The following is a 27179-nucleotide window of genomic DNA, read 5'->3' on the forward strand; positions in this document are numbered from 1 at the left end:
GCTCTCCTTTATTTTACTCCAGCTTCCGCATAGGAGAGAAAACCTTTGAATTTCTGAGTTTGGCTAATTTCACTTTGCATGATATTCCTCCATTTCCATCCATTTAACCAGCAATGCCATAATTTCATATCTTAAAAAATTAAAGCCGTTTAACTTATTTAACTTTTTAAGGATACTTCTTGAATTCACTATTATTTAAATTGAGAAAAGGCAGGAGAAAGTAGTAAATTCCCTCCAGGATTCAAGTTTTGCTTTATTTTCTTAGGTGGTTAACCAAACGATCTGAGACCACCCGTAGGTTGTTTTTTTTGTTGTTGTTTTGTTTTTTTGTTTTTTTTTTTCTCTAATTATAGAGAAAAGACCGAGAAATGCGGGAAGTTTTATGACCATCTCAACATTTCACTTTTTTTCTCCCTTCCTTCTCCAAGGTGTGGGCCCCAAGGGACACGGGGGAAACACGATATTTTTCTCACTCTTCTGTGATTCTGAAAGCAGTGAAGAGACAACGGTGGCAAACAGCAAAGGGCAGTCCTCATTAGAAGCATTCAGAAATAGTTCTGCAAATTTATTTCGATCATGCTTTCAACTCCTTTACCTTAGAACACCTAGGAGGTGGTGCGCTCAACAAGACTAGACAATAGGAAGCCGCCAAGTGGGATCTTCAGAAAACTGGGATGTAACAAATCGATTAAGGCAAAAGCAGGAGCACAGAAGCAAGTTATGGCCTCCTACTCTAAGCCCGCCGGGACGCCTGTAAGATAATCATTCTCACTTTTCATTGGCTGACCCTCCCGGAGTTGAGACCTTGGTTCATTTTCATTGGTTGTTGCTGCCGTCACGTCCTTTCGCCACACCCACTTTCCCTTCGGCGCCCAGTGAGCTTTGGAGTAAAGTGATTTACAGCGGTCAGGGGCGGGAATTCGCGTGCCGCAAGCCTGTCTCCCCCTCCCGGGCGCCGCGGCCCCCGCCCCGCCCCCCAACCCGAGGCCCCGCCCCCGCCTGGCCGGGCCCCGCCTCTCCCTCCCGAGAGGGCGGGGACCAGGCGGCGGCCGCAGCCGCAGGAATATGCTGGAAGCCCGCAGGCAGGCGCCCGGGAGGTGCTGAAGGGACAGTTCCCGCCGCCGAACTTGCCCCGCCGAGCGCGGGTGGGGCGGCCCGGAGCCGGCGGGGCACGTGAGCCATGGAGACCATCTGGATCTACCAGTTCCGCCTCATCGTGATTGGGGACTCCACCGTGGGCAAGTCGTGCCTCCTGCACCGCTTCACCCAGGGCCGCTTCCCCGGGCTGCGCTCCCCTGCCTGCGACCCCACGGTTGGCGTGGACTTCTTCTCCCGCCTGCTGGAGATCGAGCCGGGCAAGAGGATCAAGCTGCAGCTCTGGGACACGGCGGGACAGGAGCGGTTCAGGTAGGGCCGTCTCCGCCGAGACCACGGGGACCTCGAAGGCGGGCAGCCACCCCGCCCGTCCTAACGCCCCCTCCCCAAGCGCCAGCCCCACCAACCCTGGTCCGGAGAGGCTTCGGCCCTTCCCTCTCGAAAGTGCAAACACTCCATTCTTGCTTCCCCTTTGCCCCTCCTCTTCCAGGGACGACTTCCTCCTCCGCAATTTCTCACTTCTTTCTTTGGCGCCCATTTCCTGCGCCCCCTTTCCGTTTCTCCTTTCCCGCCTGAACCAGGGTCACCCTCGCGTTCCCTTCTTCACCAACTCTTTCTGCCCTTGATGGTATTTTGATCCCCTTGGGCTCCTCCTGCTGCTTTCTCCCGAAACTCGGCTTCCCCTCTGTGCCCTCCCTGACCCGATCACCTTCCTCCAAGTGCCCCTTTTCCTGCCCTAACCAAAAGCCCCCCCCGCTATGCGGCCGGGGAGAAGTGTGAAGTAGGGCTCCCAGATTCGTGATTGATTCTTTAGCTTGACAGCAAGCAGAGCTCCAACCCAGGTTACTGCATGAGCTCACTGGGCATGGTTCACAGGGAGATGGATGCGGTAATGGTTTGAACACCTCACAGCACTGAATGTGGTCATCAGAAAATACTGGGCCATGACCCGTGGGAATGGTTTATAGGACTACATGCTACATCAGGAACACTGGCACTGCTGAAGTTGCGTGGGTGTGTGGGGGGAGGGTTTGGGGGGTGTGTTTAAAGGGTCGAGTTGTCTTTAGAAGTTTGTCATCATTGGTTCGGTGCTGGGGGGTGTATATCTTTCTACATATAAAGGGACGGGGGAGGGGGAAGAGAAATTTGCCAGGACTTATTTCACTTACGATGGGTTCTTAACGTTCTAGGTAATAATAGAACAGAAAATAGATTTCTAAATAGAGAAAGAGGTACCCAAATAGTCTCATTCTAAAGGTTAACTGGGAGTCTAAAGGATTTCACAAAGGCAGCTCAAGTAAATAGTAAACCAAACTGTGTGCATTTCTTGGATATTTGAGATTGATCCAAATTTAAGGCATATTTTCAAATCCTATGGTTCAGGGACACTTTATTTTAGAGGAAGGCAAGAAAACAGATACATCGTAGTGTTTTGTTTCTTAATGATCGCATTATCGTTTGGAACTCATTTAAGCAAGCATTTTGTGTTCCTCAGCAAGTATTCTGCTTGTAAAAAAAAATACAGTATTCCTTGAGGGGACTTCCCAAACATGGCTTCCCCTCACCCCCAAGCCAGCATCCATTCCGAATGAGATCAGACTACATCTTGAGAATGCCCAACATTCAAAATTTTGGCTTCCATTCCCAGCTGTGACACTGATTCATAGAGATAATAAGGGAACTGCTTAGCTTGCTTATACTTTAGTTTTCATAAGTATGAAGTGGAAAGTTGGTTAAGGCCCACCGTCTGACAGGTGTGAAAACTTATTTATTTGATTTATACAATACTTGAGATTCCTGGAAGAAATGTTTCCTTTTCAAGAAGGTCTCTTAATTAAAAGACTTGTCATTCATCTGTAAAAGGAAGGTGTCATTATGGTATCAGATTTCTTCCCAGTTTTAACTCTATAAGGTTGGTTGTAAATTTTTTCAACTTAGATCAACTTGTGATCTCAGAGATGAACTTTGAAATGTTTCAAGTGTAGAAAAAAACTTTTATTAAGTAGCTCTGGTTCTCCCCTCTAAACAGTACAATAAAAACATGTTCTTTATGTTCTTTTATGCCTTAAACTTCAAGTAACTGCTAGGAATCGCAACTGCAAGAAACACAGATAGTAAAATCTTATTGTGTATAGTTATTTGCTTACAAGTAAGTAGCTTCAACTTTTGACAAGAAAGTAAAGGATAATTAATTTGTTTGACTTTAAAGACTTTTTTGCTAAATAGATGACTGGGTTGTAATGCTTTTGAGAAGAATGTAAATAGTAATTCATTTTATATACATTATTAAAAGCACGCAGTAACTCTTCCATAATAATGCAAGGACATTTAGGGAATGTTTACTGACAATGAGTCATACTTTATTTGTTTGGCTTTTTACCAAAAATATATTCTCAGATACATACATATTTCAGTAGTTTTGTCCAAATGCTTAGCTTTTCTATCATTAGGCAGAATGTTTTACTATAAAATTACATTTAAAATGATTACTGTTAAACCATTTTGTGTCTTTATCCTAGAAAATATACTTATTTTGAATAATAGATATCCTTGTACATTTTATTTCATAGAAAATGATACTTGAAGATAACATTCCTGTCATTGTTTATAATCACACTATGAGAAATTTGTGGTATATACTGTATGGAGGTTTATTGGTGTTTAGACATAAACTAACAAAAGGAACCTACTTTAGCAGCTTATGGAGTAGCTTGAACATTAAAATATGTCTCAGAACAATAAAATAGTGAACTGATAAGTGTGATCATGATTAGCCTTAGTTTTCAATCTTTGAATTAACATTCCAGTAAATGATAACTACCTACATAACATTTGTTTCCCAAAAGTGAAAAAAGTTTTGAAAAATAATGTATATATGAACATACTCTAACTGTAGTATAAATAAACACAGATATTAAGTTTTTAATAAGGGAAAATGTTTAATTTCTATATTAGGGAAACTCAGAATTACCATGCCTTTCTTGAAAATAGAAGTTTATTTTTCTCTTGTATAATACCCAGGCCCCCACCTCTTATGTAATAATAATATAATTATAATAATCTCAAGGTAAGTGGTTCAAGTTGGTGGATAGTTCTGCTATAGGTCATTGTTCAGATACCTTGTCTCTTAGTTTTCTGCCATCCCTAATACATTTTCATCATCTGCATGCACAAACATCGGGTTGCAGGCACACCATGTAAGCTCAGAGCAAGGCAAAAGAGATCTAAACCAAGCAATTTCCTTTTGAAAAAATGAGGCCAACATGGTACAGACCATTTAGACTGTCAATTCATTGAAGAGAACTTAATTACAAGGCCACACAGACTAGGCTACCATGTGCCGAGGAGGTAGGGAAGATGCTTGGCATTGTTGAGAAAACTAGCAATCACTACTTTTAATAGTCTTTTTCTCCCCTCTTCTCCTGCCATCCCCAGTACTGGGAATTGAACCCAGAGTGCTCCACCACTTTTTAAAAATATTTTTTAAAATTTCGAGGCAAGGTCTTTATGAGTTGTCTGGGTTGACCTCAAACTTAAAATCTTGCCTTAGCCTCCCAGGTTGCTGGTATTACAGGCATGTGCCACCATACCCAGCACCACTTTTTAAAAATTTAGTCATAGGAGAAGTGTCACAGTAAAGAAAATAAGAATAATGTTTAATACGGTATTAATAAGAATATTAGAAGGGCTGGAAACATGGAAAGTGTTAAATATAAGAATATAAATTTCAAGCTTTTTCCATAAAAAGCATTTAAAATAATAAAAATATAGAGTTTTATGGTTTGGATGTGGTTTGTTTCCCAAGGATTCACGTATGGAAGCTTGGTTCCCAACATGGCAGTATTAAGAAATAGTGGGACCTTTAAGAAGTGGGCCCTTGTGTAAGGTGATTTGGGGGTTATTGTGGGTATCACCCTTCAAAAGAATTAAGTAATTCTTATGGGATTCCAGTTAGTTCCATGAGAGTAAACTATTATTAAAGAGTGAGTCTGGTTCCTTTCTGTTCCTTGGCTTCCTATCTTGACATGTGATCTTTCCCTCTCTTATGTGCTTCCATCTTGATACCATCCACTGTGACATGGTACAGTCAAGGGGAGCCTCGCCAATGCCAGAGCCATGTTATCTGAACTTTTAACCTCCAAAAGTGAACTATATAAACCTCTTTTTCTTTATAAAGCCTCTTTATAAACAGAAAATGAACTAATATATAAAGTGAGATAAGGAAGTAGCAATTTTGATAGTAGGAATAGGAAATCTCCAGGATTCAAGCCAGATTTGGCCTTTTTTCCACATTGTCTGGCCTTGGGGTGTTACAGTTATAGCCACTGATTATAAAGCTCAGAGAATAATGTTCTCCTGCAGTGCTTTCAGGGTATGTTCTGCAGAACACTCATCCGTTGTGATTCTTTTTGAAAGATGAGTTCTGTGATCATACAAGTTTGGAAATTTCTATATTCTGTATAACATTTTCTTAAAAATTCATATCAAAGTTCTAAATATTGAAGCAAAGAAATCTGTTTAACTTTGGTTAAACTACCATTTCCCAAATTTTTCTGAGGGGCTATTTTCAAAATATGAAAATCCATGATAATAGTGTTCTAAGGGCTATCATTTGGGAAAAGCTCCCTTTGATGATGAAGTGCTTTAGTCACTTTGGCGGGGGCAGAATTACTGCATATTTGAGTTTTGGAGTAATGGAAGACATGCAGACATTAATTAGACAGCTAATTAACTTAGCAAAGTGTTGTAGGTAGTGCCTGTAAGAGACAGCCCTTTGTCCCCCCAACAACAAAAAAACCTCTGGGGTGGTTTCCAATATCACTAATCTACTGGACTTCTCCCTAACCCACTGGGCTTCTCCTTAACCCACCACTTGCTTCTTCATCTCCTTTCCTCCAACTCCTCTTCTGCTATGTATCTTTTTCTTTGCCATGTTTCTTAACTCTTTAGTTCCTGATCACCTATGTTTGGGACTGTGCTTGGAAGTATGAAAATTCCAAATGGATGTCCCCTCTAATCTGTTTTTGTTCTTCAGCTTTGTTGGCTCCCAGTTCTCTGCCTCTGAGCCTTTTATTGAAATTATTGAAAGAGACAATCTAATTGGTTGTTTGACCAGGTTATTGAGATACGCTCACATATAATACAAATATATTATAATACAAACACACTATGTAGGTATTACAAGTCACATGATGCAAATGCATCCATAAGGGTACACTTTTTTGGAAAGAAAAATTCAAAAAAAGAAGAGGAAAGTAAGCAGCCTCCTCCCAAAGTGACTATTTTATGGTATTTCAGAGTAAAATGTATATAAGAATAAGTCAACATCATTTCTAACAAGTGTAAAGATGATTCATGTAGCCAAACATTTTTATGCTCTAAAGATTATTTTCAGTGTCTACTTAGGGCATTCAGAACATTTTGTGTGATTATGGAGTCAGGATAGTCAAGAACTAGCTAGTGATTTGAAAACCTGATTGCTTTTCTTTTTTCTTCGATTAATCTGTTGATCTAGTATATGTAGCCACAACCTCAATATTGTACTGACATATGAAAGTGATTATAGACCCTGAAGTAAACTAAATATTGTATACTCAATGCCTGAGGGATGTGGCTACCAACAGGCAAGATTGTGAAGTAGTTAAAACAGATTTGGGGGCCTTCCCACTTTTCTCTCTTTGTTTTTGGGTAGTAAGGCCTAGACTATCCTTCCCTGCTTTTCTCTCACATATCTTTTTCTTTAAATTCATTTATTTTTATTGCTGAGATATAGTTCATTGTATAGAAAATTGATGCTTCAATTTTTAAAAAATTATATTTGTTCTTTTTAGTTCTACATGATGGTAGAACATATTTTGACATATCATACATACATGGAGTATAACATCATTTTTGTGACTATACATGATATAAGTTACACTGGTCATGTATTCATATAAGAACATAGGAAAACTATGTCTGATTCATTCTACTGTCTTTCCTATTCCCATCTCCCTTCCCTTCCCTTCATTCCCCTTTGTCTAATGCAGTGAATTTCTATTCCTCTACCTCTCCCCCCCACCACTTATTATGAGTTAGCATCCACATATCAGAAAGAACATTTGGCCTTCAGTCTTGGGGATTGGCTTATTTCACTTAGCATGATAGTCTCCATTTCCATCCATTTACTGGCAAATGCCATAATTTCATTTTTCTTTATGGCTGATTAATATTACATTGTGTGTATGTACCACATTTTCTTTATCAATTCATCTGTTGAAGGGCACTTAGGTTGGTTCCATAGCTTGCCTACTGTGAATTGAGCTGCTGTAAACATTGAATACATCTTAATGTTAATTTTAAGAAACCATCCCTTAATGCTCTTAGCTACAGAAAGAGAAGTAGCTAAAAAACTAAGACATACAAAATTATTAATTAACAGCTTAATAAGGGTCCTGCCAGGAGTATCTATATTCTAAAAGACATTGGCCACCCAGAAAAGTAATACCTCATCTTGGAGTAACATTTCCCTGTTGGCAGTGTTATAAATGACCACCTATTCTGACTCATTGCCACCCCCCCCCCAAATTTAGATTTCAAAGTCAAAGACCAGGGGTGGGGGAGTTAGAGATAATGTTGTGGGTACATGGATGACAACAGTGAAGTTTTCACATGAAGAAAAGTACTTTGCCCATTTTAAGAAATATGTAGAGAGAATTTTCAGTAATTGTCAGTCTACTTAGCTGGCATGCAAAGATTTCTGTAGAAACTTACTACCTATAGTCATAGTACTTAAAAGTTTGAAGAGGCTCTGCCCCAAAATATGTATAACTGTTATGTATCAATTGGAAATAAAAAATATGCCAGGGATGGTGATACAGTCCTTTAATCCCAAAGACTTGGAGTCTAAGGCAGGATGATCACAACTAAGGCCAGCCTTAGAAACTCAAGGAGACCTTGTCTCAAAATAATATTTAAAAAGGGCCAGGGAGTGTATCTCAGTATTAAAATGCTCTAGGTTAAATCCCCAGCACAATCAATCAATCAATCAATCAATATTTTTGAAATGTTTAAATTGGGCATGGTGGCACATGCCTATAATCCCACTGACTCAGGAGGCTGAGGTAGGAGGATTGTAAGTTTAGGACCAGCCTCAGCAATTTAGCAAGGCCCTAAACAATTTAGTAAGACCTTGTCTCAAAATTAAACAAAGGACTAGGGATGTAGCTCAGTGGTAAAGCACCCCAGGTTCAATCCTTAATACCCCAAAAGTGAAAACCAAAAATTTTGAAGAGGAACTTACTGGAATTATCTAAGAATATTCATTTTAGCACATTAAGAATCAGTTATTCCTACCCTGAGTTAGAGGGAAGAATTTGCTTTCTTCCAGCCTGCTTTCGCCTGCTTTCTGTAAAGCAGTAAGTAAGAAAGATGAACTACTCAAGGGATTTTTGTTTTTGTACTAGGATTTGATCCTAGGGGTGTTCTACATTTCTTAACTTTTATTTTGGCATAGGATTTTGCTAAATTGCCCAGGCCAGCCTTGAACGTTCAATCCTCCTGCCTTAGTCTCCCAGGTTGCTGGAATTACAGGCATACACCACCATGCCCAGCTATCAAATAAAGTTTTTTGTTTGTTTGTTTGTTTGTTTTTTGCGGTGCTGGGGATCGAACCCAGGGCCTTGTGCTAGTGAGAGCGAGCACTCTACCAACTGAGCTATCTCCTCAGCCCTCAAATAAAGTTTTAATAAGATATTTTAATTCTTTCTGTGCTAGCATAGTGCATGCACCTATAATCCTAGCAACTCAGGAGACTGAGGCAACTTAGTGAGACCTGTCTCAAAAACATTTCTAAGAACAGGCTGAGTTTGTAACTCAGTGGTATCAGTGGTAGAGCACCCCTGGGTTAAATCCCCAGTACCAAAGGAAAAAAAGAAGAAAAAGAAAAGAAAATATATATTCTTTAATTCTTTCTAAAACAAAATACCTATAAAGCTTATACTTTATGATTTTAATAAATCTACCTCTAAATGTCAGTAACTTGTAATCAACTCTGATAATACGATTCAGGGAAGTTCGCTTTAAAAATTTCTGCTTCACACAATCTTCCTGGCCTATTATGAAACTTGTAATAAATTTCTGTACTTGCCTACAGGAGTTGCAGAAGAATGTGATGCGAAGGACAAAGTATGTTTTAAATTTAAAAAGATTCTTGTAGTTTAAGCTGTAACACAGTTTCAAAATACAGATAGTAGCTGGATATGGTAAGCACACCCCTGTAATCCCAGCTACTCACGGAGGCTTAGGCAGGAGGATCATAAGTTTGAGGCCAGCCTGAGCAACATAGCAAGATTCTGTCTCAAAGTAAACAAATAAAAAGGACTGGAGATGTAGCTTAGTGTTAGAGTGCCCCCGTTTTCAATCCTTGGTAACCTGCCCCCCTACACCCCACCAAAGTGCAGATAGAGTTTTGTAGATATATATTATGGGTTAAGTGTTGATAACTAGCTGGTATATTACCTTAGTTTGATTTAAAATCATAACAGTATTCTCTTAAACATTCTAAAAATATAGTGATTATTTCTATTTTCCTTCTTATGGTAATGACTGATTTTTAATTTAGAAACATCTTGCCAAGTCAAATGATCACACTATTGACAGAAAGTCTTTAAAACCATACACTGATATCAATAGCTAGAATATAAAGGACACCATCAAAAAAATCTCAATGTCAAAAAATATTGAGGTAATGAAATGGAGACTTCTTAGACAAGTGCATCAGAAGTCAAATGAGAAAGGTCTCCATCAAAGCACATCCAATAGGTCATCAGAGACTTTTCTTGACAAATTGTGAGGACTATGCTTATTTTTTTCCTACTTTTTGTATGATTGGTCATAATCTGTTCTCAAATTATCTTCCTACCTCTACCAAACATGTAAAAAATGACTTTTCTTCTGATTCTTTAGCCTCTCCAAATGTATTTCCTTTTCACAGGACTTAGTATGGTATGTCCTCAAATAGATAAAGCTGAATGGCTTAATGACAGACATACAAAAGAATAGTGAATGACCCAAACTGAAACCTCTTCTCTGAGAAGAGATCGAGAGAGAATGCCATAAGAGGGAGTTAGTAAATGCTAAGAACTTCCTAGCTATAAGAGAAAGCCTTACGAAGAAAAATCATATTCTCAAATTATAGGCATTGCCTATCATTTTCTTTAGACTTGCATTTTTCCCAAACTGATGTTAATAGGCATCATTTTAGAAAGCCATTTCTTGATCCAGTTCTTTTGGAAATGCCCAGTCATTGCAGTATTTTTCAGGGTTCCCCACCACCCCAACTCTGGTGTTAGGAATTGAACCCAGAGCCTCATCCATGGTAGGCAAGCACTGTACCACTGAGCTACACCCTGAGCCTTTCTCAGAGCATTTAATATACTAATACACCTTGTGACTCCCCGAGGTAGATAGTTTCCTAAACCAGAGTCCTTTTACACAGAGGATTTTGCTATAATAATGTTCTACAGAATGCACTTTTGGAACTGATACTTTAAAGTGTAGAAAAATCCCATAATTGTAGAAATACATTTCAGGGCCTCTTACAGTTTCTTCTCTCACACGATTCTCCATGTCACTTTTACTGGTGTTTCTAGGGGATTTCATCAAGGCTCCCTTTTTAAATATCTGATTTACTATACAATTAGGGAGACTTCTAGAAACTCTTGAGAGAGTCCTTTGATTTTTTCCCTCATTCAAAATTAAAATATTTATGTTCTGTTCTGACTTTTAGCCACTTGTCAAACTTTTACGCAAGTCATACAAATCATTAATATTTGTTTTAAGCACAAAGCCTTCAAATAAAAAGCACTAGAAAGGGGCTGGGGTTGTAAAGTGCTTGCCTAGCAAGTGTGAGGCACTGGGTTCAAATTTCAGCACCACATATAAATAAATAAAATAAAGGTCCATTGACAACTAAAAAAAATTTTTAAAAAAGCAGTAGAAAACCTGGAATATAAAGAAGAAAATAGATGAACTTTCATAACTAGATTTTTTTAGATATTAAAAAAAACTACAGAAAAGCTTTGGGACTAGGAAAATAAAAGTTAATGAAGCTATGTGGAAGCTAGAAAGAAAGAAAGAAATACAAAGCATGGGTGGCGGGGAGATCCCATAACAATAAAGGAAGATCAGTGAGATAGAGGAAGATGATCAGGGGGAGGGAGGAAAGGAGGAAAGGTGGAAGTACTGGGGATTGAAATGAAACAAATTACATTTCATGCATGTGTGATTATGTCAAAATGAACCCCACTATTATGTATAACTATAATACACTAATAAAAACATTTTTAAGGGCTGGGGAGATAGCTCAGTTGGTAGAGTGCTTGCCTTGCAAGCACAAGGCCCTGGGTTCGATCCCTAGCACCGCAAAACAAAAAAAATTTTTTTTAAATTAATGAAGTAAATAGGTGAAATTTAAGACATTTTAGAGAACAGATGGCTCCACACTGAAAGAGAATCAAAAGTGGAAGAGAAGATGTAATTAATAGCATAGCAGAGAATTATTGAAGGCAAAGAAAATTAGAGAAGAATTAAAAACAGAGTCCAAGAAAGTGAAGAGGAAAAAACATGAAAGAAACTACAGAGAGCTGGGGTTGTGGCTCAGTGGTAGAACACTTGCCTAGCATGTGTGAGGCACTGGGTTTGATTCTCAGCACTGCATCTAAATAAATGAATAAAGGTTCATCAACAATTAAAAATATGTATAATTTTTTTTTTTTTAATCAACTACACTGTGGTCAACATTCTGAGAAAAGTAACTCTGACCATAGAATCAGGGAGGGACATAGAGATGATCTGATATAAAAGTAGCATTTTTTAAAATAATATGGTTAATATCCAGAGACTCTTTGACTTACCCAAGACTTCATAGCTTGGTGGTTTGCACAAGAGCCCAGTTCTCTTAATTTTGTGTTTAGTGCCCTTTCAGTTATGCCAGAATTCTTGTTATGGTTGAAATGAGTTTTAATGATATGCTGTGCAGTTTCTGTCCTGAAAGTATATCTGTTTGCATACAACCCAACACCTTATCTCCGTAGACTCAAATCTTTAGTTTATTGCTGTATTCAGAAAGCAAAAGGGGAAATAGCTTTACACAATAGTAGCAGTATTGATAATGAACACTGGCACCGAAGTAGAGAAACTTACATGAGGAATTTGCCTCATTAGACAAGGAGAGGTGTTAGAGAGCAAATACTGGATATGGTGTTCTAAAGTTTCAAAAGCTTCATAAGTTTCAGTCCTTAAATGCTATCTTTCTTTCTTTTCTTTTCTTCTTTTTTTTTTTAGAAGCTGAAATTAACCAAGACAGTAATTTAATTGTGGAAATCTATACATTTATTTAGCTTAACTACATACCAGGCACTAGAGTTATAAAAATAATACTGTTTCACATTCAAATCCTTGCAGTGTCTGTACTGGATAGAATACAGGCTACAATGCTATTACAGAAACCACCAAAATATGGTAACTTAAATAACATAGAGCCTTATTTCTTTCTCCTATAATAGAATTATGTATTATAGAATGAACACTCCTGGGTAATCATGGTGGCTTTGCCTCAACATCAGTTTCCAGGGATCTCCAACATTACCATTTCTTAGCAGGCAAGTACAGGCAACTTGCAAATGGCTTCTTCTTCAAATAAATGAACCTTAGATTGCACACATTACTTCTCAGATCCTGTAACTCAAACTAGTGATATGACCACAAATAACTGCAGGAGATACAAAGGAACATAGTTTCTAAATAGGTTGCTGAGTGCCAGCTAAAACTTTTGGAGTTCTGTTACTAAAGGAAAATAGTAGAACAGATTCTGAGGGACAATTAGGACAGTCTTTCTTACAGACTTTTAATAAAGAAAGATAATCAAATAATTATAGTAAGGTGTAGTGAGTACTAAAATAAATTCCAGTGGCAGAATAGAGGGAAAAATTTCCATCTGTGTTTAGAGTGAAGGCCAGTTTCAGAAGATGTAACCCAAAGAAGGTGGTGCTTCATGCTGGGACATGATGGATATGTGTATAGTAAATGAAAAACAGTAAGAAACAATAACAATAGAAAAAGACATGGCTTCTAGTAAAGATAGCAGACTGAACACTTGTATCTGTTGTAGTTTTTTTTTTTTTTTTTTACCTCAAATTGCTAAGATCACAATAGAACTTTTTTAAACCATAAACCCTCCTGAACAAAGAGATAACATCAACAAATTTTTGGAAGCAGGAAAGCTGTTGCAGCATGGAAAATGAATGGGCAGACTCAAGATAACTAAATTCTGGGGCTGTATAGTTTAGTGGCAGAGTGTGCTTAGTATGCATGAGGCACTGAGTCCAATCTTGAGCACTGAAAAAAAAATTATTTTAATGATTTCTAAACTTAATGGTTAAGAAAAAGCCAAAATCAACTTGATACATACTGTTGAATCCTCCAAAGACTCACAAAATGCTGGTGTCAGATACCTTTCAAAGTGGGAGTGTTAAAGGATGGATCACTAACTGTCTGTTTAAGAAAGATTGGATCCTCACATCCCCTTAGCTCCTCTATACATCAAGTGACTTCTCCATGTTGTCAAAAACCTGGAAACTAATTCTTTGAAAAGAATTAAATATAAGGCCTTTGGATGGATATACCAGAAATAATTGAGGTTGGGTTCCCTTGTTAAAAGTAAGGACTTTAAGTGAATATATGCATGGTGCATGCCTTCTGCCCTCTTCCCCAACTTAACTCCCAGAATGCTGGTAATCAAGCCTTCACCCTTCAGACAGAACATTGGTGAAGTTATTTCTGATGAATCTGACTAAGCCACAAGGAAAGTCTTAAAGATACCAACATTAGAGTATCCATCAACTAAATAATTCAACCTGATCATCTTCTAGTGAGACCTTTAGTTTCAATGGAAAATTATAAGAAATATTAGAAAATTTTTCATGTGAGACCTAGAGACAAACCAATAGGAAACAACTGGAGAAACAGAAACTTAATGAAGGAGAAGGGAATATTTTAAAAAGTAAAAAAAAAAAAAAAAAAAAAAAAAAAAAAAAAAAAATTGTCTTTGATTTCCTCAGAGAGATAATAAGGAAAAAAGTTACAATCATAAAAAAGTAACAGGATACTAAAAAAGAATATTATGAGAACAAAAGAGCTTCTGAAAGTGCCATTTAAAAAAGATTAAAAAAAAAATAGAGAATCAGTCCAAAAGGTTCAGTGTACAAGTAGCAGACATTCCATAAAGAGAGAACAGAAAAAATGGGAGAAATCATCAGTGAAACAATAAAGAATTTACCAAATTTACATAGGTAGTATAACATAAATGTTAAGAAATGATCTTACTAAAATTATGATATAACAATATTGTTAAGTTCAAGGAGTTGGAAACAGGGAGTGGTAAGTACACAGGTAACTTTGATAAAAACACAAACCTAATAAAAGAGAGAAACTAGAAGGCAAAGAACCCCATCTGTTCAATTGACTTGGAAATAAAAGCTGAATAATTTCAGAGTTAGAGTGAAGTGAGAAAAGAATAAACATCAATTATAAATTTGAGGTTATAGAGAGACATAGGAAGTCATGAAACAAAGCAGTATAGAAAAAAACATACAGAAGCAGGCAGCCATCACAGAAATGGTGGGAGAATTATAACCCAAGAAAACATGCCCCCTAATTATGTTAGATCATATAATCCTCTGTATGTTATATGGAAAATAAAGTAATCTTGAGAAGTTAGACATTTCATTATTGTTATGGAAACAGAAAACATTGGAATAAAGTGCCATTCCAAATAGAATATACTCATTTTTTTCACCTGGAAGACAGTGAAGCTAGAAACCTTTCTCATTAATTTCTAAATAAACTTTCAGTTTTCCCACATAACTTCTTCTGCCTCCCAAAATCCACTAAAAAGGACAATCTGGTAGTTCTTTAGAAAACGTGGATGATTTCAACTACATGTTTATGGTATGTGTAATTATTCAATCTATTTATTCCCCTTTGACCTTAAATTTAGTTTCAAAAGGAGGTGAGTTTTTTTTTTTTTTGTATTTTACTCTTTATTCTCCAATTTCCTCAACCTAATGGTATGAACTTACTAATTCAATTGTTTGTTTATTCATTTACAAATATTGGTAGTGCATGTACCTATACAGGTGAGTTTTAAGCACTAAGGAAAGAGCGCCCCCCTCAAAAAAGTCCTTTGCTCCGAGTTTTTGTCTTCAAATGGGATGAGTCAGGCTATAAACAAATAAGCTGGAAAAATCATATAGGAAGATGGCGGACTAGAGGGCGGCTGCATTTCATGTTGCTCCAGGACTCAAGATTCAAAAGAGGAGATAGTGACTTGGGACCAACTCAAAGCCGCCGGGTGAGTTTCTCCCATAGGGGAGGCGTCCCCGACCCCCGGAACGCAGGGAACTTTGTGAAGTAGAGTGACTCGGCGAGACGCCCCTCCCCCACCGGAGCGGTAAACACGGACAGCGAAGCGGAGCGAAAAAATGGCGGATTGAAGTTTCCAGGACTGCGGGCAGCTTCTCTAACCTAAGGAGACTCGTCTGCGAAGGGTGAGGCTCCCAAGCCCAGGAGGGAGGTCCGGGCCCCTGGGAACGTTGCCTGAGAAGGCTGCCCTGCCCAGGCAGCAACACACCTCCCCCCGCTGGAGCAGTGAACTCGGAAAGTGGGGAACTTTGCAAAGGAGGTTGCGCGACACACCGCTTGGTTTTGGAGCGATCTGCCAGGGCTCCAGCAGCTGCCAGAGAAAGAGTGGGGCGGCAAGTTGTTTGGATCCAGCAACCGCCTGAGCAACGGGGAGGGGGCTGTCCAGAGGAGGTGGAGGTACACAGTGAGTGGCTTGGTCTCCAAGCGCCCACACAGAGCACTGGGTGGCTGCCTGGAGGAAGAGACGAGTGACGGGTCACTGGGGTTTGGAGCATATGTACGAGGCTCCAAGTGACTGCTCAGAGGGCGGGTCGCATAGCCAGGCGATTAGATGCATAGCACGGTCCGGTCCAGGGACCTAGGCACCTTTTCTTGAATGAACTACACAGAGACAAGCTGAGGGGCGAAGTGAAGGTTCCAGGACTGCGGGCAGCTTCTCTAAGAAGGGACAACCTAAGGAGACTCGTCTCCGAAGGGTGAGGCTCCCAGGCCCAGGAGGTAGGTCTGGGCCCCTGGGAAGGCTGCCCTGCCCAGGCAGCAAGACACACCTCCCCCCGCTGGAACAGTGAACTCGGAAAGTGGGGAACCTTGCAGAGGAGGCCGAGAGGCACACCGCTTGGTTTTTTGGTTTTTTGAAGCAATCTGCCAGGGCTCCGGGGGCTGCCAGAGAAAGAGTTGGGCGGCGAGCTATTTGGATTCAGCAACCGCCTGAACAACGGGGAGGGGGCTGTCCTGAGGAGGTGGAGGTGCCCAGTGAGTGGCTTGGTCTCCAAGCGCCCACACACAACACTGGGTGGCTGCCTGGAGGAAGAGACGAGTGACAGGTCACTGGGGTTTGGAGCATATGTACAAGGCTCCAAGTGACTGCTCAGAGGAGGGGTCGCATAGCCAGGCGATTAGGTGCAAAGCACGGTCCGAGCCAGGGATCTAAGCACCTTTTCTTGAAAGAGCTACACAGAGACCAGCTGAGGGGTGGAGCGAAGGTTCCAGGACTGCGGGCAGCTTCTCTGAGGAGGGGCCACCTAAGGAGACTCGTCTGTGAAGGGCAGGGCTCCCAAGCCCAGGAGGTAGGTCCAGGCCCCTGGAAACGTTGCCTGGGAAGGCTGCCCTGCCCAGGCGGTAGTTGTGGACTGAGGGGAACCACTTGGAGGGGAATGGACTAGCGAGACCTCCCCACCGGGTGGGTCTTCCCCGCCGAGTGAGGTTTTCCCACGAAGACGCTAAAACCAGAGACACAGGCCCAAACAGGCCTTGCCTCAGCCCGCAGTCTAGTTCCCCTTTGGATGACCATTGGTCAACAAGTAGAGGCACCTCTGCCCACTATCAGGGAATATACCCCACCTGAAGACCACCACCCCTAGAGAGGCAGCTACCTAGGGGAACACCGAAGTATCAACTTCCTCTAAGACTTCAGGCTACTGAAGGATAAGAGGGGATACACTAGCAATCTTCAGGGACATTATAAGTCAATAGAGGAAATCTGCAACATCTCTGCAGTCCACTGACACCTGAACAACATGAGAAAACAAGGGAAGAAAATGCCTCAAACAAATCTGGATGTTATATCAATAAAATCCAATGACAGCATGGCAGAAGAAATGTCAGAAAGGGAGTTCAGAATGTACATAATCAACATGATAAGGGAAGCAAACGATGAAATGAAAGAGCAAATGCAGGCATTGAATGAAAGCACCAATCAACAGTTAAAAGAGCAAATACAGGAAGCAAAAGACCATTTCAATAAAGAGTTAGAGATATTGAAAAAAAACCAAACAGAAATACTTGAAATGAAGGAAACAATAAACCAAATTAAGAACTCCATAGAAAGCACAACCAATAGGATAGAACACCTGGAAGACAGAACCTCAGATATTGAAGACAAAATATTTAACCTCGAAAACAAAGTCGAACAAACAGAGAAGATGGTAAGAAATCATGAACAGAATCTACAAGAATTATGGGATATCATGGAAAGGCCAAATTTGAGAATGATTGGGATTGAGGAAGGCTTAGAGAAACAAACCAAAGGAATGAACAACCTATTCAATGAGATAATTTCAGAAAATTTCCCAAATCTGAAGAACGAAATGGAAAATCAAGTTCAAGAGGCTTATAGGACTCCAAATACACAAAATTACAACAGACCCACACCAAGGCACATTACAATGAAAATACCTAACATACAAAATAAAGACAGAATCTGAAAGGCTGTGAGAGAAAAGAACCAAATTACATTCAGGGGGAAACCAATACAGATATCAGCAGATTTTTCAATCCAGACCTTAAAAGCTAGAAGGACCTGGAATAACATTTTTCAAGCCCTAAAAGAAAATGGATGCCAACCAAGAATCTTATACCCAGCAAAACTTACCTTCAGATTTGACAACGAAATAAAATCCTTCCATGATAAACAAAAGCTAAAAGAATATACAAAAAGAAAGCCAGCATTACAGAACATTCTCAGCAAAATATTCCATGAAGAAGATATGAAAAACAAAGAAGCAAATCAGCAAAGGGAGGAGATATCCTAAAGGAACTCTCAAATAAAGAGGAACCAAGTCCTGTCAAAAATAAGCAAATAAATGAATAAAATGAGTCAAATGACCGGGAATACAAATCATATCTCAATAATAACCCTGAATATTAATGGCCTGAATTCATCAATCAAAAGACATAGACTGGCAGATTGGATAAAAAAGAAAGATCCAACAATATGTTGCCTGCAAGAGACTCATCTCTTAGAAAGAGATACCTAAAGACTAAAGGTGAAAGGATGGGAAAAAACTTACCATGCACATGGACCCAGCAAAAAAGCTGGGGTATCCATCCTCATTTCAGATAAAGTGGACTTCAAGCCAAAGTTAATCAGAAGGGATAAAGAAGGACATTTCATAATGCTTAAGGGAACCATAAATCAGCAAGACATAACAATCATAAATATCTATGCCCCAAACAGTGGCTCACCCATGTATGTCAAACAAATCCTCAATCTCAGAAACCAAATAGACCACAATACAATAATACTAGGTGATTTTAACACGCCTCTCTCACCACTGGACAGATCTTCCAAACAAAAATTGAACAAAGAAACCATAGATCTCAATAACACAATCAATAATTTAGACTTAACAGACATTTATAGAATATACCATTCAACGAAGAGTGAATACACTTTCTTCTCAGCAGCACATGGATCCTTCTCTAAAATAGACCATATATTATGCCACAAAGCTAATGTTAGCAAATACAAGAAGATAGAGACACTTCCTTGTATTTTATCAGATCATAATGGATTGAAACTAGAAATAAATGAAAGAGTAAAAAACAGAAATTACTCCAACACCTGGAGATTAAACAATATGCTATTATATGAGGAATGGATAACAGAAGATATTAGGAAGGAAATTAAAAAATTCTTAGAGGTAAACAAGAACAAAGAAACATCGTATCAAAATCTCTGGGACACTATGAAAGCGGTACTTAGAGGAAGATTTATTTCATGGAGCGCATTTAATAAAAGAAGTAAAACTCAACAAATAAACGACCTAACACTATAGCTCAAAGCCCTAGAAAAAGAAGAACAGACCAACACCAAAAGTAGTAGAAGACAGGAAATAGTGAAACTCAGAGCTGAAATCAACGAAATTGAAACGAAAGAAACAATACAAAAAATTGACAAGATAAATAGTTGGTTCTTCGAAAAAATAAACAAAATTGATAAACCTTTAGCCACACTAACAAAGAGAAGACGAGAGAAAACCCAAATTACCAAAATTCGGAATGAACAAGGAAATATCACAACAGACACGATTGAAATACAAAACATAATTAGAAGCTATTTTGAAAATCTGTATTCCAACAAAATAGAAAATTTCGAAGATATCAACAAGTTTCTAGAGACCTATGAATTGCCTAAACTAAACGAGGAGGACATACACAATTTAAATAGACCAATTTCAAGTAATGAAATAGAAGAAGTCATCAATAGCCTACCAACAAAGAAAAGTCCAGGACCTGATGGTTTCTCAGCCGAGTTCTACAAAACCTTTAAAGAAGAGCTCATTCCAATACTTTTCAAAGTATTCCATGAAATAGAAGAGGAGGGAACCCTCCCAAACTCATTCTACGAAGCCAATATCACCCTGATACCTAAACCAGACAGAGACACATCAAGGAAAGAAAATTTCAGGCCAATATCCTTAATGAACATCGACGCAAAAATTCTCAACAAAATTTTAGCAAATCGCATACAAAAATGTATTAAAAAGATAGTGCATCATGATCAAGTGGGTTTCATCCCAGGGATGCAAGGTTGGTTCAACATCAGGAAATCAATAAATGTCATTCACCATATCAACAGACTTAAAGTCAAGAATCACATGATTATTTCAATAGATGCAGAAAAAGCATTTGATAAAATACAGCACCCCTTCATGCTCAAAACACTAGAAAAAATAGGGACAGTGGGAATGTTCCTTAACATTGTAAAGGCCATCTGTGCTAAGCCCATGGCTACTATTATTCTTAATGGTGAAAAACTGAAAGCATTCCCCCTAAAATCTGGAACAAGGCAGGGATGCCCTCTTTCACCACTCCTATTCAATATGGTCCTTGAAACTCTAGCCAGAGCAATTAGACAGACCAAAGAAATTAAAGGGATTCGAATTGGAAAAGAAGAACTCAAACTATCCCTATTTGCTGATGATATGATTATATACTTAGAGGAACCAGGAAATTCCACCAGAAAACTCTTAGAACTCATAAGTGAATTCAGTAAAGTAGCAGGATACAAGATCAATGCTCATAAATCCAATGCATTTTTATACATAAGTGATGAATCTTCAGAAAGAGAAGTTAGGAAAACTACTCCATTCACAATAGCCTCGAAAAAAATAAAATACTTGGGAATCAATCTCACAAAAGAGGTGAAAGACCTCTACAATGAGAACTACAGAACACTAAAGAAAGAAATTAAAGAACACCTTAGAAGATGGAAAGATCTCCCATGTTCCTGGATAGGCAGAATTAATATTGTCAAAATGGCCATACTACCAAAAGTGCTATACAGATTCAATGCAATTCCAATTAAAATCCCAACAATGTACCTTACAGAAGTAGAACAAGCAATCATGAAATTCATCTGGAAGAATAAGAAACCCAGAATTGCTAAAGCAATCCTTCGCAGGAAAAATGAAGCAGGGGGTATTGCAATACCTGAACTTCAACTGTACTACAAAGCAATAGTAACAAAAACGGCATGGTATTGGTACCAAAATAGACAGGTAGATAAATGGTACAGAATAGAGGACACGGACACAAACCCAAATAAATATAATTTCCTCATACTAGACAAAGGGTCCAAAAATATGCAATGGAGAAAAGATAGCCTCTTCAATAAATGGTGCTGGGAAAATTGGAAATCCATATGCAACAAAATGAAAATAAACCCATATCTCTCACCGTGCACAAAACTCAACTCAAAATGGATTAAGGACCTCGGAATCAGACCAGAGACCCTGCATCTTATAGAAGAAAAAGTAGGTCCAGATCTTCAACATGTTGGCTTAGGACCAGACTTTCTCAACAGGACTCCCATAGCACAAGAAATAAAAGCAAGAATTAATAACTGGGATAGATTCAAACTAAAAAGCTTTCTCTCAGCAAAGGAAACTATCAGCAATGTGAAGAAAGAGCCTACAGAGTGGGAGAAAATCTTTGCCGATCATACTTCAGATAGAGCACTAATCTCCAGAATCTATAAAGAACTCAAAAAACTCAACACCAAGACTACAAATAACCCAATCGACAAATGGTCTAAGGAAATGAACAGACACTTCACAGAAGAAGACCTACAAACAATCAACAAACGTATGGAAAAATGTTCAACATCTCTAGTAATAAAAGAAATGCAAATCAAAACCACCCTAAGATTCCATCTCACCCCAATCAGAATGGCGATTATCAAGAACACAAGCAACAACAGGTGTTGGCGAGGATGTGGGGAAAAAGGTACACTCATACATTGCTGGTGGGGTTGCAAATTAGTGCAACCACTCTGGAAGGCAGTATGGAGATTCCTTAGAAAACTTGGAATGGAACTACCATTTGACCCAGCTATCCCACTCCTTGGCCTATACCCAAAGGACTTAAAATCAGCATACTACAGAGATACAGCCACATCAATGTTCATTGCTGCTCAATTCACCATAGCCAGATTGTGGAACCAACCTAGATGCCCTTCAGTTGATGAATGGATAAAGAAACTGTGGCATATATATACAATGGAATATTACTCAGCCATAAAGAATGATAAAATTATGGCATTTGCAAGCAAATGGACGAAATTGGAGAATATCATGCTAAGTGAGATAAGCCAATCTCAAAAAACCAAAGGAAGAATGATCTCGCTGATAAGTGGATGATGATAAATAATGGGGCGTGGGAGGGGTTAGTTTTAGGGTTAGAGTGAGGGCTAGGGAGGGGGGCAAGAATGGGGGAAGGAAGGACTGTATAGAGGGAAAAGAGGGATGGGAGGGGTGGGGGGAAGGGGAAAAAATAACAGAATGAATCAACCAACATCACCCTATGTAAACGTATGATTACACAAATGGTATGCCTTTACTCTATGTACAAACAGAGAAAGAACATGTATCCCATTTGTTCACAATTAAAAAAAAAAAAAGAAAAATCATATAGGATGTCAGAATATGTTAATTGTAACAAAGAATAAGAAAGTATAAAAGGCAAATAGAGACTGCTGGGGTGGTAAGAAGCACCACTATAAAATGATGATCTGTCATGAATAGAAAATAAAAGGTGACCACAGAGCACTTGATTCATATATTCATAGTCTATTGGGACTTGTTAGCATTATATAGAATTTCTGCAATCACACCAGATTTTTGATAGAAAGACCCTAGAATTATACCAACAAAAAGAATTCTGATGTTTGGTTGAATAAAGAATTACCCTAAGTTTAAAGTGCCAGGTTTCAGAATCTTAGGCAGGGCCAGGGACTTTTAGTCAGTAGTAATAAAAGATATGGGAGACTTGCATTTTAGTCTTTGGAAATCAGTTCTAAGGGCCAGTATTACAAGGCAAGAGAGGCAGATAAATAAAACATCAACACAATGACCATTCCCAGAAGGGCAGTAGGGATATAATGTCTTGGTGAATAAGAGGCACTCATGAGGCTAATGCACTCATAGGCTACTAGCTGCCAACAGCCTTTGGCATCTTCTAAATGCCTATTTTACAGTTGGCAGAGCCACAAGAAGGGCATTTCCAGGATGAAACATGTGGTTCATCTTCATCTAAGTCAGCAAGTCCTCAATATTTTGTTGATCTTTTAAAAGAGTTCTATGCACGTAACAAAGTTCATAATAACATACAAGATTTATATATAGATATATAAATATATGTATTATCTACATAATATATATAAAACCTTACCACTTACATTTAAATTTTTACTTATAAGTAACTACTATAAATAATCATGAACATTCAGATGCTTATGGAATTTTGTCTTTCATATGACAATAACATTTTTTTTTTTTTTGGTGCCTTCCATGAAATGAGATAACTTGTTTGAGATATCATTTACATTTTTTTAGAATCTTGGTAATCATAGCACTTGTGTTAAAAGATTACAAATTCCCAATTGAGTATGGTGGTGCACAACTGTAATCCCAGTGACTTGGAAGGCTGAGGCAGGAGAATCAGAAGTTCAAGACCAGCCTCAGCAATTTGGTGAGGACCTAAGCAATTTAGTGATACCCCATCTCAAAATAAAAAATAAAAAGGACTGGGGATGTGGCTCAGTGATAAAGTACCCAGGGTTCAATCCCCAGGAAAAGAAAAGATTACAAATTCCCCAAGGTATATCATTCATACTTGATTGCATTAATCATATATTAAGTAAGTCTTTATAAATGTGTTGCTGAAAGCTCAGTTCTTGTTCCTGATGTCAATCCAATAACAAGGACATGGTTTTGAGAAAAGGGAAAGAGAAGGTTTATTGCTTTGCTAGCAAAGGAGAAACACAAGGGTCTTCTGTCCCAAAGGCTGTGATTCTGCCATCAGCAGGAATAGGGGGCTTTTAAAGGGGTGATGCAAAGACTACATTCCACATGTTCTCTGTCTGGAGTTGTAATTCACTTGTTAATTTGGGAGATAGTCGTTTCTGTGATCTTCTGGTACCATCCTCAAAGTCTGGATTACCTCATTCCTATGATGGGTGTGTACTCAGGGACAGATAAATCTGCCAAAAATGGGGAAGAATTGAAATTAGCGAGGAGGAAAGATTAGGGAGGAGCAGGGAGAGAGGAAGAGAAAGAAACATGTCCATTTTAAAAATAAGTTACAGTGGCAGAGCAGCAAGGGTTATATTCAAAGGATTAAGGGGACCACTGTTACAAATGTAGCAAACTCTGGTGCTGTCTCATAATTACTTGTCTATATATTATTTCAGGAAAAAAATTAAAGAGAGGAAAATTAAACAAACTTTTTACATAAACAAGACAACCATTTTTTCTTTTCTGTTATTCTGAAGCAATGCATGTATTAAAATGAACATTGTGGATGAATAAAGAAAATATTCTACATAAATACAATAGAATATTATTCAGCCATAAAAAGAAGGCAACCTGTCATACACTACAACATGGATGAACCTTGAAGACATGTTAAGTGAAATAAGCTAGTCAAAGAAGGGCAAACACTGCATGATTCCACTTTTATAAGGTAAATAAGTAGTCAAACTTTAGAGAAGCAGAAGTAGAATGGTGATTGTCAAAGTGTTGCCAAAAGCTCCGTAGTCAAACTTTAGAGAAGCAGAAGTAGAATGGTGATTGTCAAAGTGTTGCCAAAAGCTCGGTCCTTGTTCCTGATGCCAATCCAATAACAAGGACATGGTTTTGAGAAAAAGAAAAAAGATGGTTTATTGCTTTGCTAACAGAGGAGATATACAGGGGACTCCTGTCCCAAAGGCTGTGATTCTGCCCATCGTGGGGAACAGGGGGTTTTTAAGAGGTTATTCAGAGTAAATGAGATTAGGGAGGAGTGATCAGGAAGGAGATGATCAGGGAGGAGAAGTTTAGGGAAAAGATCAGAGAGAAGGTCAGGGAAAAGGCTGGGAAAAAAAATTTTTTTAAATGTAAGTTTCAAAGCCATAAGGGATATAGTCAAAACATCAAGTTAAACACTATTATATTTCCCTACTGTCAAATTCTACCTTCCATTTCTATGGAAAGTGGGTGACGGCATCTCTAAACTACTTCCTGCTGAAAGGGAGTTAAGTTGGGGGATGTAACCCAAAGTCCTTGTTCTCCATCAGGTGGGGCATGGACAGTTAAGGTCATTCAGCATCAAATCAGTCCAGAGGTCCACATTGGCAGATGGCAGGTGACTGGACAAGGCCTGCATAGGCAGGGATCATGCTAAGACAACAATAAACAATATAGCAAAGCATTACATTTTTGTAATAATTAGCACAAAAGCAATTAGTATTTCAGCCAGTCTCTGAAAACCACAAGGACAGTAACTCATAATCTTATCTGTGAAAAACAGATCAAGTTCATCAATGTAGGAGGTTAGGAAGATTTGTAAGTCTATAAGATCAGACACAAATTAACTCAGGACAAATTGTGACTCTTGTCATTATTAGGCACTCTCACATAAGAACCCTTCTGTTATAGCCTCAAACTTTACTTACATTTGGTAGGGCTAACACAGGTGTACATCTTTAGTTACATTAAAAATCATTGTTTTTCCTTTTAAATGTACATGTAGGACTGTGCTCAGGCTATACTTTCCTGCCAGGTGTTTAAGACCAAGTTGGTCAAAACTGACTATGTTCATATATATAGTTATATAGTTATATATATTTATAAATAGATAGGTAGGTAGGTAGATAGATGTAGATGGACATAAACCTTTTTTTTTATATGGTACTAAGGATCAAATCCAGTGCCTCATGCGTTCTAGGTGAGCACTCTACCACTGAGCCACAACCTCAACCCCCCCCATCTACTCTTAAGAGTCCACTGAGATTCCTCAGAGATCATTCTTGGGGACATGTGTGAAACTTCCTGACCCCTTCAGCTTTCCTCTTACCAGTGGTGCCATTTGCCAGGATGGGTCAAGGTCTGGCTGACCATATGTGGCTTCTTAGAAGCATCAAGGTCATTTCCCTCTCCAGTGACCCTCCTCTTTGCAGAATGTGCACTGGTTGGCTTCCTGTCCTCTGGGGTCCTCTTTGTCTCGCTGATCAGATTGGGTGATTCAGAGTTGCAGGACCCAGAGAGGGGTCCTGTTGTTCTCTGCATCCTTGTTGACCTTAGAGGGCAAGGACCAAAATGTTGGCTGTTTTTTCCATGGCCCTTTTACTTCCTTGACTTTGGTCTCCAAAGCCAGTTTCACCAGTCTTAAAGAGAACATAACAAATTATAACTTCAATATCTATAATTTTACAGATACCCCTTTCATTTAATTAGGGTTAGTATTAGTACTGGAAGTCAGCTTTATATACTATCTGTCCTGTAGGTGATGGTTTATTATCTCAAATTAACCAAGATTAGTTTTTTGTTTGTTTGTTTGTTTGTTTTAGAAGCAGTACCTCTATAAAACACTAACAGGCAACAGTTATAAAGTTTACAAGGAAAATACAAATGAAATTAACAGAGCAAAAACACATTCAATTTTTATAATAGCTATGAACCAAGAAAAATGACTTTTATAATCTTGAACCTTTAGTTATATATTATATTCCTTATTAAGATCACAGTAATCTTTACAACAAAATCAGTCATTTGAACACAACTTTAAGTGAACTGAAGTCTAGTCTATTTTGGAGCCATTCTGACATGGAGGTGGGAGGCAAAGCCTTAACTCAGGTAAGGTGGGGCTCTTCACAAATAACACAATACAGTATTACACCTGAAACATGAATCCAAGACAGGCTAAGAGAGCTCTTAACTTTTTTGTGTGAAAAAAGTGGCAGAATTCTTCCATGTTTTATATCTCCTTTAAACAGGTCAGGCTTTCCTTAATACCTTCCAAAAATATATTTAAATTCCAATTCCAAGGTAAAGAGTAATATAAAATTGTATATGTAACATTGACAATAGGTTACTTTATTCAGCTATAAAACAAATACACAAATAAATACCAAACAAATTTGTTATTTTCATACAAACCTGAGACTTTTGCTACACCTAATTTTAGTTTGGAGAACACCAACTTGGAAAAGTGCTCTCCAATGTTTTACATTTAACTAAGCTTAACTTTTAAAGTACAATTTAGAATCCAGTATATGGTAAAAATAACCACAGGTCTGAATGGGTTAACAGAAATCAAAGAATAGGCTTAAATCTCTTATACATTTAGGCAACAGTATTAAT

General features: G+C 38.6%; 1 protein-coding gene across 1 annotated transcript in view; it reads left to right on the forward strand.

The window, feature by feature from the left end:
- Positions 1 to 1064: 1064 nt before the first annotated feature.
- The window catches only part of Rab39a (RAB39A, member RAS oncogene family), a 39247-nt gene continuing 13132 nt past the window's right edge, over positions 1065 to 27179 (forward strand). Inside the window, exon 1 of the mRNA XM_047518838.1 lies at positions 1065 to 1407. Coding sequence (XP_047374794.1) covers positions 1181 to 1407 — 227 coding nt within the window. The 5' untranslated portion in view covers positions 1065 to 1180. The remainder of the gene's footprint in view (positions 1408 to 27179) is intronic.

Source organism: Sciurus carolinensis, chromosome 11 (genome assembly GCF_902686445.1).
Source record: "Sciurus carolinensis chromosome 11, mSciCar1.2, whole genome shotgun sequence".
NCBI lineage: Eukaryota > Metazoa > Chordata > Mammalia > Rodentia > Sciuridae > Sciurus > Sciurus carolinensis.